This window comes from Ziziphus jujuba, chromosome 9 (assembly GCF_031755915.1).
Source record: "Ziziphus jujuba cultivar Dongzao chromosome 9, ASM3175591v1".
Classification (NCBI taxonomy): domain Eukaryota; kingdom Viridiplantae; phylum Streptophyta; class Magnoliopsida; order Rosales; family Rhamnaceae; genus Ziziphus; species Ziziphus jujuba.
This window is the reverse complement of record NC_083387.1, coordinates 20,700,612-20,716,912: the sequence shown is the minus strand read 5'-3', so window position 1 is coordinate 20,716,912 and position 16,301 is coordinate 20,700,612. Positions and strand designations below refer to the sequence as shown.

Below are 16,301 nucleotides of genomic sequence, written 5' to 3'. Positions count from 1 at the left end.
TTGAACTTAATGAATCAGATTTCAGATACTGTGTAGTTGAGAAACCATTTATCATGCATGGTGTTGAACCTAACGCTTCATTAACATAGCAATGGACATTGTACTGCAGCATTTTTACCAACTTCAAATACATTCATCATTGTCATGGACTATGGAACCAGCTAGAGGACTTTGGGAAGAATATGCAATGATGGTGGATTAGTTAAGGCATTTCTAAAAAATTAGTAAAATTAGAAGCAAACATATATAAAAGGAAACAAAAACATCTCATTCAAAAGCAAAAACTATAAAACCTCTAATATATGTATATATAGTTCATATTTTACCCAATAAAAATATATATACATATAGATATATAGATATATATTGTAGTAGTCCCACCTCTGCCCCTACTGCTTACCTCCCAAATTCTTTGAGCTAGCGGCGTTGATAGCACATATGACAGATGGTAGCTGTCTTGACATTAGCAAAGGTGCAATGCTCACATGACCAATAGCCCCATTCATCAATATTTCTACTGCCCCTACTACCTCTCACCTTACTGCTTGTTTCTCCCAAATTCTTTGAGCTAGCTGCCCTGCTACAGGAACCATGCGCCTTCACATCTGATAGACCATTCTCTAGAGCTTGAACCAAATTCTCAAAATAGTTTCCTGTCACACTGGTCAGTCCAGCAAGTTTGCTGCGGAACCCAATGAAGCCTTCTGATGGTTCCTCTGCATTGACGTATTGTTGTAGCTCCTTTTCTGCACAATGATGAAGTCGTTCCAACCCGGACTCGGCCTGACCTTGCAAGTACTCAAACAACTGTCTCTTGGCATTTTCATGGTCAGGTAAATAATAGCCATACGCATATGTCCATTTCAGAACACGCCTGCATTCAATTATCTGAAGCCAAGCTTCTGTTATGAACTTCAACTGTGTCACAGGTTGGCACTGTATGCCACTTAGCTTCTCAAGATTCACAGTCTGCATTTGCTGCAAGTCTGCAATTGCTTTTTGCCTAGACGATTCGTTTGTTGCCCATCTTTCATAATAATGAGTATACCTCTCTATATATTTTTTGGCCATCTCTCTTTTTTTTTCGTCCTCGTCATGCTTTGCTCTTTCATAACGGTTACATGAATGGCCCGACCACGCACTGAGGCAAAGCCAACAGAACTGAAATTTACAAGGCTCACGGCAAGTCATATGCATACATCCATGGTTTTTCTCAATTGGACGTTTGCACTTTGGACAGGGTTTGGTTTTAGCCAATATCCAGGTGGTATTTTCAGACTCGGAACTGTTTTTCGCTGTCCATTTGGCAACTGTTTCGCAATCAACCGGACGGTGTGCATCCTCACTACAATTCCAGCAAAAGCTAAACGAGCAACGACATGTAACATCATAATTTCCACTACTTCCAAAAACAAAATCCACAGCATACTCACATCCAGGAGCTGGACACCACTTGATCTTCCGACTGTGTTCAACATATGATCTGATCAAGTAACGAGAATACTTCCCTATTTCTCCATTGGAAGCCAAACTACCAATCATATCTAGACCAACAGCAGCAGCACAAGATGGTTCAGGACATCGCAACACCAAACATCCGGGGCCATCATTAATGGCTGTGCTAATATAACCAGTCCAGCATTCACTACAAAATGGATGACCACAATTAGCTTCACTAGTATACAATATCCTATCACTGGGATAGGCTTCCAAACAGATCCCACAAGTCAGTTTAGACAACTTATTTGGACGATCAACAACAGCAATCGGCTGTTCCTCTTTCTCTTTCTCCCTTAACCCAACAACCCTCCGCACTCTTTCTTCGTCTGCAAACCACTCATCGTGAACTTTACTGACGTTCCAATTATAGTGGCGGAGCAGTATGGTAGCGGCAGCTTTTGATATGGAAAGCACAGTGGATACTCTATTGATATCATCTTCTTGGCGCTGATAAATATCTGCTTCGGTCAAAATTGAAAAATTCTGCTGGTGGCGATTCGAAGCGATTTCATTCGAATCGTCCGGGTAGTTATCGCTGAACTCGTAATCGGCGGCAACATCTGCTTCTTCTTCGTCATCGCTATCTACGGCGGCGGCGGCTGCGGTTGCAGAATCGTTGTTGTCGTCGTCTCCGGCGAAATAGAAGTCATCGTCATCATAATCGCACCCGAAATCATCCTCCGAATCCATCTTCTTCTTCTTTCTTCTCCAGCCAAACACCCCCAAAAATAAAATAAAATAAAATAAAACCCTAGTTGGCTGCTGGCTGCAAAATCAATGCAAATATGTATTAGAGAGAGAGAGAGAGAAAGAAGCGGTGGCAAAAAAGTAAATAGCAGCAAGTAAAAGGAAAGCGTTAAGCCGAGAAGAGAAATGGCTAGAGGAGGAATAATAAGATCTGAACCTGATCGTGTCCCGAAGAAACGGAAAAGATGAGAGTTTATTTTATTTTATTTTTCTATAATCAATAACTTAAAAAGAACAGAGTTTTTATTTATTATTATTATTTTTTTTGAAATAAAAAAAAAAAAGTATTAGAGTTAAAAATATATGAATTTGTATATTTTTTTACGATAAAAATAATAAATGAATGAATGACAAAATGCCACGTAAGCACATTCACATCCGAAAGGGTAAAAAATACTGTAATCTGATGTAAGCCTACTCTATATACAAAGAGGAGAGGTTAATGGTTTCCTACTGTGATCCTACTTTATATATAAAGAGAAGATCATGATGGTTTAATTCCTAATGTGAGCTTACTCTAAATAATATGTAGGAGATTTCCTTAGATTCCTATATAAGACATTTGTTTTCTAAAGTACTTTGGAAGCATCGTAAATACTTCAAGAATTATTGCCACCGTCCAATTATCAACCTCAATTGCACTCACAGAACTTGACAACTCAATAAGCAATTTTTTTTTTCAAAAAAAATTAAATAAATAAATAAAAGGTTCCAAAATCATACAAAAGATGGAAACTTACTGATAAATTTTTAAATGTTTAATAATGATATCAAAATCATTTTTGTTTTCGAGCGTTATGGAAGGCGACAGCTACAGCTGCGACATCGGTAGTCATCATCGTACGTTTGCGTCGTGCATATCGAACTCATCCTCCGAATCCATAGGGTTTCATCAAACACCCAAAGAAATTCAAAATCCCTGCCTGACTGGCCCGTTAAAAGGAATTGGATAGCAAATTCAAGCAAATAGAGAGCGAGAGAGCCAGAAACCGTGGCAAAAAGGAAAGTAAATAGAAGTAGGTAAAAGGAAAGGCTAAACGGAGAATATTGAGTAAAGGAGGAATAAGATTTAGTCCTCTCACGATGAAAAGGAAAAGATGGATTTTTTATTTTTTATTTTTTATTTTTTATTTTTTATTTTTTTTTATGAAACTAAAAAGGTTGAGTTGACTCGTTGACTACCTTCCAATCCTTATTAATTTTATTATCAATTCTTAGCTCTTAAGTCGTGAATTTGATATGTATATCAAAATTTAACTTTTAGATTGTGAATTTAATATGCATATTAAAATTTGTTAGTCATTTTTATCTTTATAAGTGTTTATTTTTTTAAATTATAGTGATGTAATTTGAATTTAAATTTTTAAATTGTTAGATTTTTATATCATATTAAATTTCTATTAATTTTAAAAATTTAAATTGTAATAAACAGGAATTCCAAGGTTTCAACTCATAATTTGGTTTCTTTAAAACTATTTGTATATTGTATCGTATGAGACAAGTTAGTGCTAGTGAAGCCCCATTTAGGGAAATTTTTTTTTTTTAAATTACAACATTGTTATCCATTATTATAATGGAAAATAATCATCTATAATATAAATCTAATAACCTATGATTAAATAACATAAAATAAGAAAAAAAAAAAAAGAAGCAAACTCTTCAAAATAATATTAAAATATGTTTTACATGATCGTATGAGTCATTTGTTATGTACAAATCAATAAGACAAAGATTGTATACCAAGTTTTTTCTTTTCTTGTCTCTTTTTTTTTTTTTTTTTCCTCATTTTAGAAATTAGGATGAAGTGAGAAAAAAGAAAAAAAGGAATACGTTCGCGTGGAATTTGCCGATCTCTCTTTTGGAATTTGCGAAGCGATTTCTCTCCTTCAACTTAAAAAGCAAACCTCAATTATTGGTTGGAAGGGGTCATCTTCCACTTTCATTTAGCGTTCTTTTTTCCTTGAATGCTGCCTAAACAAAAGCAACTAAAATTTCCACATTTAAAAGTCAAAATATAAATATTATAAAAGAAAACATTAATTGTCTGGTGTATTGGACCCCAATGTCTATTGGAAATGCTCAGTTTGATTGACATATCAGATGTCTTTCTGTACAATAATACAAACTATAAAAGAAATACATAATAAAAGAGTACAAAAACAAAATTTGACATTATAATTTACATCATTTTAATACAAGTCTAATACATAATAAGAGAGTACAAAGTACAAAAACAAATTTTGACATTATAATTTACACCATTTTAATACAAGTCTACGTAGTGCTATTGTTGGAAAATTCACAAATTGTTTCATAAATATTTAATATGATGTACAATAAAGAAAAAGAGAAAAAATAATGATATATAAGAAAATAAAAATCAGTTAGGACAACCTGTATAGCAAAATAAATTAAATTAGAAAAATCTGTATTGAAGAGTTGATGATGAAGTTTTACTTGTAACAATGTCCTAAAGATATTATTTCTCTCCTTTTCTGTGCTTGAAGTTCTATAGAAGATTGTCTTCCAATATTAAACTATCAGATATTTGAAATTGAATATTCAATTCAAAATCCAATGTTATAATAAAAATATTTAAATAATCAGATATTTGAATTCAGCACTCAATCTCAAACCCAATGCCGAAACAAGGATATTTTTCCTTTTTCATTATTTTATGCAGATTGTATATTAAAAATAATAATTAAAAAATGAACAAAATCTATCATGTGTTTATAAGTTAATTCATACTTTTTCATGAAAAAATAAGGATGGAAGTTGTAATGGAAAATAACTTCTAGTTTTTCTGAAAACATCTTGTAACATACTTTTAAAACAATAAAAATAAAATAATATTTTATTTTAACAAATAAATATATATATATATATTCTAAAATACTTTTAAAAAAATAAAAATAAAATAATATTTTATTTTAACAAATATATATATATATATATATAGAGGTAATCAGGTAGACCCGTTGGGGCCTTATTCAAGTGTATATGATGAATAATTAGATAGGGCTCCATTGAGAAGCTCATGTTCAAATTTAGCCCGTATCACATATACTTATAAAGCATAAAAATTTATGTTAAACTTTTTATATGGAACTGTATATTTTTGTTTCCAAACACTCATAACTTCAACAGTGCTATCGAATATCGAAACACAACCGAATCACAAATAATGATAATAGGGAAAAAAAAAAAATTTGGTAATAAAAAATTAATAATAATAATAAAAGTACAGTGGAAAGCAGTAGAAATGCCCGAAAAGTGTAAATGATAAAAAAATAAAAAAGCAAAATGCATATTGTATCTCAAGTTTGGAAAAATTAATTTTAAAAAAGCCGGCCCACACTCATCCACATAACTTTATTGGTAATTGTGTTTTTTATTAATTTTTCTTATTACTATGGAAAAAAAAAAAAAAAAAAAAACTCTCGCCGTCTCTCTCCCCTTCCATCTGTCTCTTTCTTTTTGCAAATTTCTCTCTTCTTTGCTGTTCTAATCTTTTCTCTCCTCAACTCCATAATTCCAAACCCACCATGACAAACGCAACACCAAAGGCAAAATTACCATGACCATTTCTTTTTTTTTTTCTGTTTGTTTTTTTATGAAAGCAACATACAAATATATCCATAATCCATTCAAATCCGTATGAAAACTTCAAACACAAACCCATTAAAATTTCAATTCGCTTTTGTTTGTTATGGGTTTTATTGAAACTTTCATTGGTTTTCCAAAGTTGTTTGTGGTGTTTTGACAACTTGGAAATGAGTCATTTTGCTAGTTTGAGTGCACTGTTAGGAAAAGAGGGGGGGGGGGGGGGGAACGGAACAATCTGCCTTTTTTTTTTTTTCCTTATCTTTATTTTTTTTCTTTTTATATTATCTATTTTGCTAGTTTGAGTGCACTGTTAGGAAAAGAAGGGGGGGAGGGGAACGGAACAATCTGCCTTTTTTTTTTCTTCTTATCTTTATTTTTTCTTTTTATATTATCTATGATGTTATTATTATTTTTTATCCGAAAGTGCTTTTACTGATTTGAGATGGAGAGAGAAAGAGTGAGAAAATTAATTTATAAATTATATATATATATTTTAATGAAATAAATTATATTATCTAAATTAATGAAGGATTTAAAATGTAACGTGCCGTCTCCACTGCGAACCTACCACTCTTTGATTTTGAATGTACTTTTGGAAAAAGAAAAGGGGAAGGAGAAGGGAACAATCTGTCTGTTTTTATTATTTTTAAGTATCTTTCCGATCTATTGGACCTGTTTCTGGTTTGAGAGCGCTTTTTTGGGAAAAGAAAGAGGAAGGAGAAGGGAACAATCTCCCTTTTTTTTTTTTTTTTTTTTTTTTAGTATTTTCTTATCTTTTTTTTAATCGTTTTATTTTATTTATTCTGCTATTAGTTTTCACCCAAAAAATGTTTTTATTGATTTGAGAGACAGAGAAAGAAAGAGTGAGAAAATTAATTTATAAATGATATAATTTTTTTAATGACATATATTATTTTAGAAAGAGTGAGAAAAATAATTTATAAATCATACTATCTTTTAAGGAAATATATTATACTATTTGAATTAATAAAGGATTTAAAATGTAATATATCATTTTATTTGGCGGATCTATTAGCCTCCGTTTTAATATTGTTGGCAATTTACTTATTATTCTCTGATGATATTGTTTCCAATTTAGACATAGTATTCGATATGAGTTTGTCACTTTTTAATGATATTGTTTTCAATTCAACCTCTGGTTCAAATATTGTCTACAATTTATTTGTCATTTTCTAATAATATTGTCTTCAATTTACTTATTGTACTCAATATAGGTTTGTCACTCTTTGATGAATCGATACCAGCTTGTCACTCTTTGACGAGCCACCGTACTCAATATGGGTTTATCATTCTTTAACGAGCCACCACACTAGATATGGATTTGTTATTCTCTGACGATATCACTTTCTAGAATGACAATTTAGCCGTTGCACGGTATCAGCTTGTCACTCTTTGATGAGCCACCATACTCAATAAGGATTTTTTTGTCATTCTATAACGAGCCACCACATTCGGTATGGATTTGTCATCTGACAATATTGCTTTTCAGAATGATAATTTAGACATCGCACTCAATATAAATTTTTTTGTTCAGAGCTTCATAAAAAGTCACCCATCTTAGGATTGCTCGGCCCTAAGCACGCTTAACTTCAAAGTTTTTTCGAATCCTAGAGCCAACCACTCTGAAAAGGTCTCGGTGTTATTATGAGAGTGAAGCAGAGGAGAGGAAAGCCCACACTTTACGTGATCCGATAAGCAAGGAAAACGCAGATGATGTGGGATTTGATACCAGGTAACCTGTTAGTGCTTCTCACCTACACACATTGTTTGTCACAAGCCACCCTTTTTGGGATCCAGAGTCCTTGCTAGCATACTTCTGGCTGGGTATAGACCTTAATACTATCTGTAACATGATGTTAGCCTTCACTGGTGGACAGACTCTGATACCATTTGTAATGCCTCACCTTCATTAGCGAACCTGTCACTATTTGCAGATATTCTCCTCAATTTAGTCACCACATTTGGTATGGGGTTTTCTTCCTACCTTCACTAGTGAACTTATCATTTTCTACCGATATTGTCTCTAATTTAGCACCGCACTCGATATGAGATATTTTATTCAGAACTTCCAAAGAGGTCAACAATCCTAGGATTTCTCTAGCTTGAGCATATTTAACTTTGCAGTTCTTTTGAATCTTGAAATTAACAACTCTGAAAAGGACTCAGCATTATTAAAGAGATTATCGTTACTTTTGAATTATCTCTTGATTCACACCCAGCAATATGAAATTGGACACTAGGTAGTCTACTAGTGTTCCGCACCCGCCCATACTAGTTGTCACATAAAAATATTATTATATTAATAAATATTATTGTATGATTTTATTATATATTAAATATTATTATAGGAATATGACATCTATGAGATAGGAAATATTAAAGGATATACTTGTCATATAATATGCCACACATAAGAGAGAGAAAACAGATTATGAATAGATTTCTAACTACATGGGAGATACTTGCAAGACTTACTTTCTATTTCCTTAAACCTAAGAGGAAGGGATACGATACTCCCAAAAATAAAAGTAAAGTTAACCAACAAGCGAATATAAAAGCTTTCACAAATTCTCCATTTAGGTCCTTCATTACTAACTATGAATGTCCACTAGCCTTGGCTTTCTCTATTAGTGTTAACCATAAAACAAATAAATTAAACATGTATCAATCACAGCACTGTAAATTTAGGATCTACACATATGTATATACTGTATTTTAAATATATGATGTACTAATCTTTAAACGCAGTCATTGATTCATCAGATCTTTTGGATCTTTTAACCTACAAAACAAAACCATATGAGCAGTACCTAATGGACACACTCCACTCCAATATTTCTCTATCAGGTTTTTACAAAATAGGCACCCATAGATATCTCCAGCTCTAATTTCTTTATCGTATGTATTGTACTAATTCACTAGTAACTTATTCCTCAATTTATATATATATATATATATATACAAAATAATTAGTAAATAGAATAATAGCAGTAATAATAATATAATATATAATGAATATAATAATAATAATAATAATAATAATAATAATAAGAGGAAGTAAGTTAATTGAGTTTTTAAAGAGAATAAGTCATTCAATTCATTGGGTTACCGAAGTATTTCAGATAGTATGTGTCCAAGGGCTCTACTAAAAAAAAGATCAATAAACAAATCAATCCCATTACTAGCACAAACAAGCCCTCTAAGTGAGTCACATGATTATAACTAATCCATATAAAATATCTAACAATCTCTCACTTGGACTGCATAATTATCACATGCAACAATAGACTCATTTACTATAGAATTTCCCATGTCAAAATGTCATTTCATCTAAAAACATACAACATGCTCACAGGGTACTACAATATACCAAACTAGGTAGTGAAGTTTCTCTTAGTAAATCTCGCAAAACTAGATACCATTTCAACCAAGCACTTTCCATGTCATAAACTCAGTATAGGTAAAGATTTACCTTGCAATGTGTAATCCTTCAACACACGACACCATGTTATTCAAGCATATTGTGTAGCGACAGGATGCAATAATATACTCAAACTAGGTAGTAAGACTCACCATGCCACCTGTGGATCAACATACACATATACACAGAGACTAAGTCTCAAGCAGGCCTACTAGCATAAGGTGCAACACTAGGTGCAATAAACATCACATTATAATGATCTACATACATACATGTAATGCTCATAAGGTAATACTCAATTATATACAACATATAACATGGATATTATTGTAGATTACAAAGCTCCTATTGAGTTATAGCAGTATTAACTGCTCTACAATCCCATACAGGATACATCCTCTTCAAGCAAGTCTATAGGCTAGCTTTTGTTAGTTGTTTGCCACCATGTTGTAATAGGCGTATACACAATAAAATGAGACTCTTAACAAAATGATACAGCTATGGAATTACCACAAAAAAACATTATGGGCCATATAATAAAAGTGCACCAAAAAGCATATATCAAAATCTCACAAATGCCACATATACTCTGCCTTTATAATCAATAAAATTATAATTGTTTTCCCAACACTAATTCATAAAAATAGCTTCTACCGCTATGATAAATAACATTCTTGGAGTTAATGTTTAACCATCTATACAACCATTATAATCAACTCACAAAACCCACAACATCATAGTAATAATGCACTGATTTTCAAATAATCATGGCCATATAGCTACTATAATCAACTCATAAAACCCCACTATAACAAAATAGTGGTGCACTGATATGAAAGCAAACATGGCTGTCACATAACACACGTAATCAAGACTACTCAAGTATTTACCAAAACACACCAACAACATAAAGAATGTCCAATGGTGTGGAATTTTGAGTGAACATCAAGCTTCTAAATGCCAAAAGAATACTGTATTATTCTTATTTGTCCCTTTTTATCACTCTCTCATTCTCAGGATATAGATCTTTAGAAAATTTATCACCGATACCATATTAGGAAAATATTATGCATATTAAAACTTTTCACAATCCTATCAATAAAGGCTCTCATAATCCTACTAACATAAGCTCTAACTGAGAAAACTATGATAAACAATTAGCCTTGTCTCGAAGAATCTTTACTTCAATACAAAAGGAGCTTCTTTAAGATCCTTCATATCAAAAGTCTACTCAACAATAGTTCCGTCTCAGTTAACATGTTAGTATAAATGGAATCCAAAAGTATGTCTTCAACATACAATACTAAAAATATTAAATTGCTCCCACTCTCTCAAAACATATACACAGATCAACAGCATTCACTTTAAATCATTCTAGATGACAACTTCATCAAAATTGAAATAGCACTATCCCGAGGCTTATTTAAGACCATAAATAGACATCTTAAGCTTACAAAGCAAATTTTCATTCCCCATTGCTTCGAAACTAACTGGTTGGACCACATATATATATATATATATATATATACACACACACACACACACATGCGAATACAAATCTTCATTCAAAGAAGTAATTCTAAAATCTATTACGTGCAATTTAAAGCAACAATTAGCTACAATCACCATAATGGCTCTAAAAGAATCATTTTATGAAAATTAGGAAAAAAAAAAAGGTTTCTCTGTAACCAGTTCTCTCTTTTTGATTAAAATCTTTGGCAACTAGTCTAGCCCTAAACATCTGATGAGAATCTGACCGTATCCATGCCAACAACAACACACTGGGGTACTGATCCTGTGCAACTGAAGACCGAGCCAATTACTAGAGCTCAAGCTAAGAATTTTAGGACAGTCTGGTTAGCTTCTTTCAAAGAGTAATTAAATCTCAAGAAGGTATATTAATATCAGAAGATTTAAAGCCCGTATTGAGCATCCAAGTTGCGAAGGCAGAAATGGACCTGGAAAACTGTTTTGGTGAATTTGAGGACTTTGTGTAGTAAGGGAAGGGTTTGTTAGCTTATGAACATGATTGAGCTCACCAAGAGGCTAGGGAATCATGTCAAGGCAGAAACAAAGGTGTCCAAGCACACCATTTGCACTCAAGCTTCCAATATGGCCGAATTGCACTATTTTGGCGTTGAGAAGGAGTTATCTTGTCATCCAAGCAAGCTTTGATCATTCTAATCAATGGCAATGTGTGGGGACCATTTCTAATCCTACTAAGCATATCAAAATTAATTTGGAGTCTAAACTAGCTGGTGATTGGACAAAAACAGCTTATTTGGAAAACTAGTCAACAACTTTTTAAATATGAAATTTGACTTTTAAATTAGGAAATGGTCTTTTATTTTGATTTTTATTTAATTATTTGCTGAACAAATTTATTTAGGAAGGTTGATATTTCAATATTTTGATTGTAAATTAATTAATTCCTTTTTCAAAATTAAGGAATTAATTAATACAAATTAGATTAGAAGTAAGTAAAATTCGGCCACATAACTGGTTTCACCTTATTGGCTAGTTTTTACCTAGTGATTTTAGGTTTTTTTTTGTAAATCAAACCTATTTAAAGGCTTATTTTCTCAATAATATTCAGATCACTATTCATACAGAAAATTACTTGTGAGAAAGAATTCTCTTTGTTCTCTTAGAACACCTAAAATACCAAATAAAGAATAAGTGTTTAGTTTGATTTATCAATAGGACAACCCATAATCTATTGTCGCATCTTTGACATACCAAGATTTCTAGTCACAGGTTGATTAGGGGTCAAGATGACAATTAGAATCTAAACTTAATTTCGATCCCGACTAATTTAATGCGGGATTTAGGAGCAAATCGACCTGGATTCGCATCAATATCTCCACTTAATCATTGTAGTCTCTCTTCATCTTATAGATCTAGTTGCATCCAGTATCATTATTACTTTTAGGCAGTAATTGAATTCTACACATAATCTAATGCATGGATTTCATTTAATCTTCTATTACATCTAATTGAAAAATTAGATACTGAACTCCTTATTGCTTCCTCATAATTGACTAGACCCAACAAATGACTTATGCCAATTCCTATAAGTAAACCTCATAATTGTTAGGTATTATAGATTTATGAATCATTTGTGACCTTTTTAAAAGGCACACATCAGCATCAGCTGCAATCAAAATATCTCATTCTATCTCAATGAGTTCATTCTTGGATGACTATTGGTTCAAAGACTATTAGATCAACAATATTTCTGGCAGGAACATCAACAATGAGAATGAATACACTTTCCTCCTTGAATTCAAACTTCTTTTGGACCTTTACCAATGTTAAAACTTCCTCATACACAAGAAAAGTGTAAATTAGGCACACTTTGTTACCCAAAAGGGGAAAACAAATGCAAATTAAAATTTACCACCACACATCACACTACATTCACAATGTGTGTTTCCTTCCTCTCAACAATGCCATTTACTAATGAGGTTTAGGTATCGTAAACGAAGCATCATTGCCACATTCAAACAAATAAATTACGAATGACATTAGATTCTATCAAATCTCATTATATCTACCATAATATTCATCACCCTGTTAGACCTCATAGCTTTCAACTTCTTATTCTTCTAAAGCTTTATTTTCATCTTGAACTACTTTAAGGTAACCATTTTCTCACCAACAATCTCAATGTATCCATAGTAGGAGAAGTTATGAATATAGGTAATAAAGTATCTATAGCCTTTCAAAGCATGTGGTGTACAAAATACATATACATTAATGTCGTAACATAAAGAATTAGTATAAATTCTGGCACATACTGTGCAATTATAGGAGTAACAACAAAAAGACAAATGAATTAATATAAGTAACAACTTATAAAGCCAAATTATCACAAAATGCCACATGAAATCTCACAATAGCTAGTCTAAAGTGACTTACCATTCCTTTTCATCTCCTATTAAGCTATCACTTTCCAACAGTTGACCAAATTATAGCCAAGGTTGCACCATTCAGGAAATTTTTCTTTCCACATACTGATGACAAACTAGCTTTTGTGTAAATAAAATCTTGTAAACAAAGCCCTTATTCACATTGGGCTTTAGATCTTCACTATCATTACAGAAACCTTCTTGGATTTGTCCTTTTAATTGGTCACCATAACAAAAGGCTTGAACTTATTCAGCTTGTTTTCATCCTTCTCATTGAAAAGAATAGCAATTAACTCCTTCAAAATACATTAAAAAATTTCTAATATAATGATGCTTGACCAAATATTGTCAAAAAAGAGACAAAAGGTTCTTCATTATGGTAAGAGATATTCCTTACTAAAATTCTTATCAAGGATCATAATATTGATATAATAAGAGGAAGGCTTCAAGATAAGCTCATGCACACCGTTAACTTCATCATACACAATAGAGTTCAATAAATTCAAATAGTGGTGTTTTTCAATCTATCAAAATCAATAAATTTTCTGCTAATCTCAAAGAGCTTATGAACCGTATTCATAGAACATAATACCTAAAAATATAGAATCATGCATGTGATTCTCCATAACCATCATACAACATATATACAAGTGCTTGAAGTCCTTGTCCAACATTTAACCTCAAGAGTACTATAATTATTTGGTATCTCCGGTGGATCATAATCTAAAGCTATAGTTTTAAAAGGGTCAAACACTTTTCAGAATCTTTAACAGCTTTTGATAATTAGTTTATTCTATTTTATCATGACATTCATAGGCAGAATACTAGGGGTGCTCCCAGCTGTGAAATAGCAAATAATAAGAATGCAATACATCACAAGGATTGAGAAAATGCTATCTTTGATGCCCCCTTCAATCATATCTAAACATATAATGTTGCTACGGTCCTCGTAGCATAAAGGATACCCATATACAGGCCAAAGACAATCAACCAAATCATCATAATCAAATGCATTAAACTAAATCACCTACTGGTAACTTTGAACCTGCGATTTATGTTATTCAACTAACTTCCAATATCATTCCAAGCATCCTACCAAGTAATTAAACTATCGATAGGGTAGCCTAATCACCCATATAGACTCTGGTTCATAAGTGAGAGAGAATGAGTTATAGTGGCAATTTCATGAAATAGGTTAGCTAAATTTTATGACAAGTATATTCTTAGCACCCTATCCACTATGCCAACTCCAAGTTGACATCTATAAATTAAACAATTTAAACCTAATTATATTTAATATGCAACTTCTATTACATTAGCAATTTCACGATATGGACAAGTTAAGTCTTACGATAGGTGAGTACATAAAATTCCATACCACTATGCCAACTCATAGGTGAGTACATAAAATTCCATACCACTAAACCAACTTAGCATTAAGTCTCATAACAATTCATGGTTAGGACACACAAAATCTTGCGACAAGCAAGTACTTAGTTAATCCTCACCATTATATCAAACATAGTATAAATCTTTTCAATGGACAATTTAACTAAAAATTATTTAATTTGGACCTTAGGCTGGAAATTGAAATAATTTCCCATAAAATATAATAAATGAATCGATAAATAAATAAGACCATATATAAGATAAATAAGTAAAAATAAATATTTTTTTTAATTAAATAAAACCAGGTATATGAGGTAAATAATGTAAATAAATAAACAAATAAGTTTTTTTCAAAAAAAGGTTGTCATGCTGACATCAGCAAAAGACACAGGCCAATTTCCGTATGAAATGTCATGTGGATCACCTTCTCCACCCAACCAGGTCACAGTTTGACCTGTTTTGAAGAGAAATGGGCCACGCAATCCGCTTCTTGGACCTGCCTAAAAATGATGTTTTCGGCAACCATTTTCTTCAATTCTGGTGTCTATCTTCTTGTCTTGTTGTGGAAAACTTGATCTCAATATCAATTTGGCAAGAACCATACCCAAAATCAACACCTAAAATAGGTGTCCATATGGGTTTTACCATATTTATCAGATTTCAAAGGGTTTCATGGCCAAATCAAACGTTCAAAAATATTTTATTCCATCTAAAAAAAATAAAAATAAAACACAACATAGCCCACATCTCAATCTCATCCAACATAAAGTTTCACAAGGATTCGTAAAAATCGAATTTTAGGCTTTTTTTTCTTTTATGCCAAATTAGAGGTTCAAAACATCTCCATTCTAATTGAAATTCAATTTCCAACAATGCCCAAGTCTCACTTTCTATCAAAATAAAATTTCACAAGTTTTAGACAAATCTGATATATAGCATAAATGGAATCCAAATCCAAGAACATCAATTAATAAAACTCAAATTGACCAATTAAACAACAATTTACCAAACCAAATATCAGTACGTATAACCCAACACTCTCACAAAATAAAACAAATAAAATATGATTTATGAATATATGTGTGCAAGGCTCTGCTACCAACTGTTACCGTTAACCATAAAATAATTAAATTAAATATGTATCAATCACAGCACTGTAAATTTGGGATCTACACACATGTATATACTTATTTTAAATGTATGATATACTAACCTTTAACTGGAGCTATTGATTCATCAGATCCTTTAACTTGCAAAACAGAACATAAAAGTAGTGCCAATGGATACACTCCACCCTAACATTTCTCTCAGGTTTTCACTAAATAGGCACTTATAGATACCTCAAGCCCTAATTTCTTTTTCATATATATCATACTAATTCACTGGTAACTTATTCCCCAATTCTATATATATATATATATATATACAAAATAATTAATAAATAAAATAATGGTAATAATAATCATATAATATATAATGAATATAATAATAATAATAGAGAATAAACTAATAGGGCTTTTAGAGAGAAAAAATCTTGTAGTTTAATAGGCCAAATGAAGTATTACAAAAAGTGTATGCCTAATGGCTTTATTGAAAAAAGTTAATAAACAGGTCAATCTCATTACTGGCATAAACAAACCCTACAAGTGAGTTACATAATTATGACTAGTCCACATAAAATATCTAACATTCTCTCCCAAACC

At 31.9% G+C, this 16,301-nt stretch overlaps 1 protein-coding gene across 2 annotated transcripts; it reads right to left on the bottom strand.

The window, feature by feature from the left end:
* Window positions 1-247: 247 nt before the first annotated feature.
* Window positions 248-3,281, bottom strand: LOC107427272 (probable E3 ubiquitin-protein ligase ARI8). Of its 2 annotated transcripts, none has more exons than XM_025077422.3 (2): window positions 2,988-3,281; window positions 248-2,266 (listed from the first exon to the last, which is right to left on the bottom strand). In XM_025077422.3, exon 2 carries the CDS (start codon window positions 2,188-2,190, stop codon window positions 418-420), a length of 1,773 nt encoding a protein of 590 aa, XP_024933190.2. In that variant the 5' UTR covers window positions 2,191-2,266; window positions 2,988-3,281; the 3' UTR covers window positions 248-417. The 2 variants fall into 2 exon arrangements, with proteins under 2 accessions (XP_024933190.2, XP_024933191.2); XM_025077423.3 differs by lacking the exon at window positions 2,988-3,281 and adding an exon at window positions 2,405-2,602.
* Window positions 3,282-16,301: the final 13,020 nt, after the last annotated feature.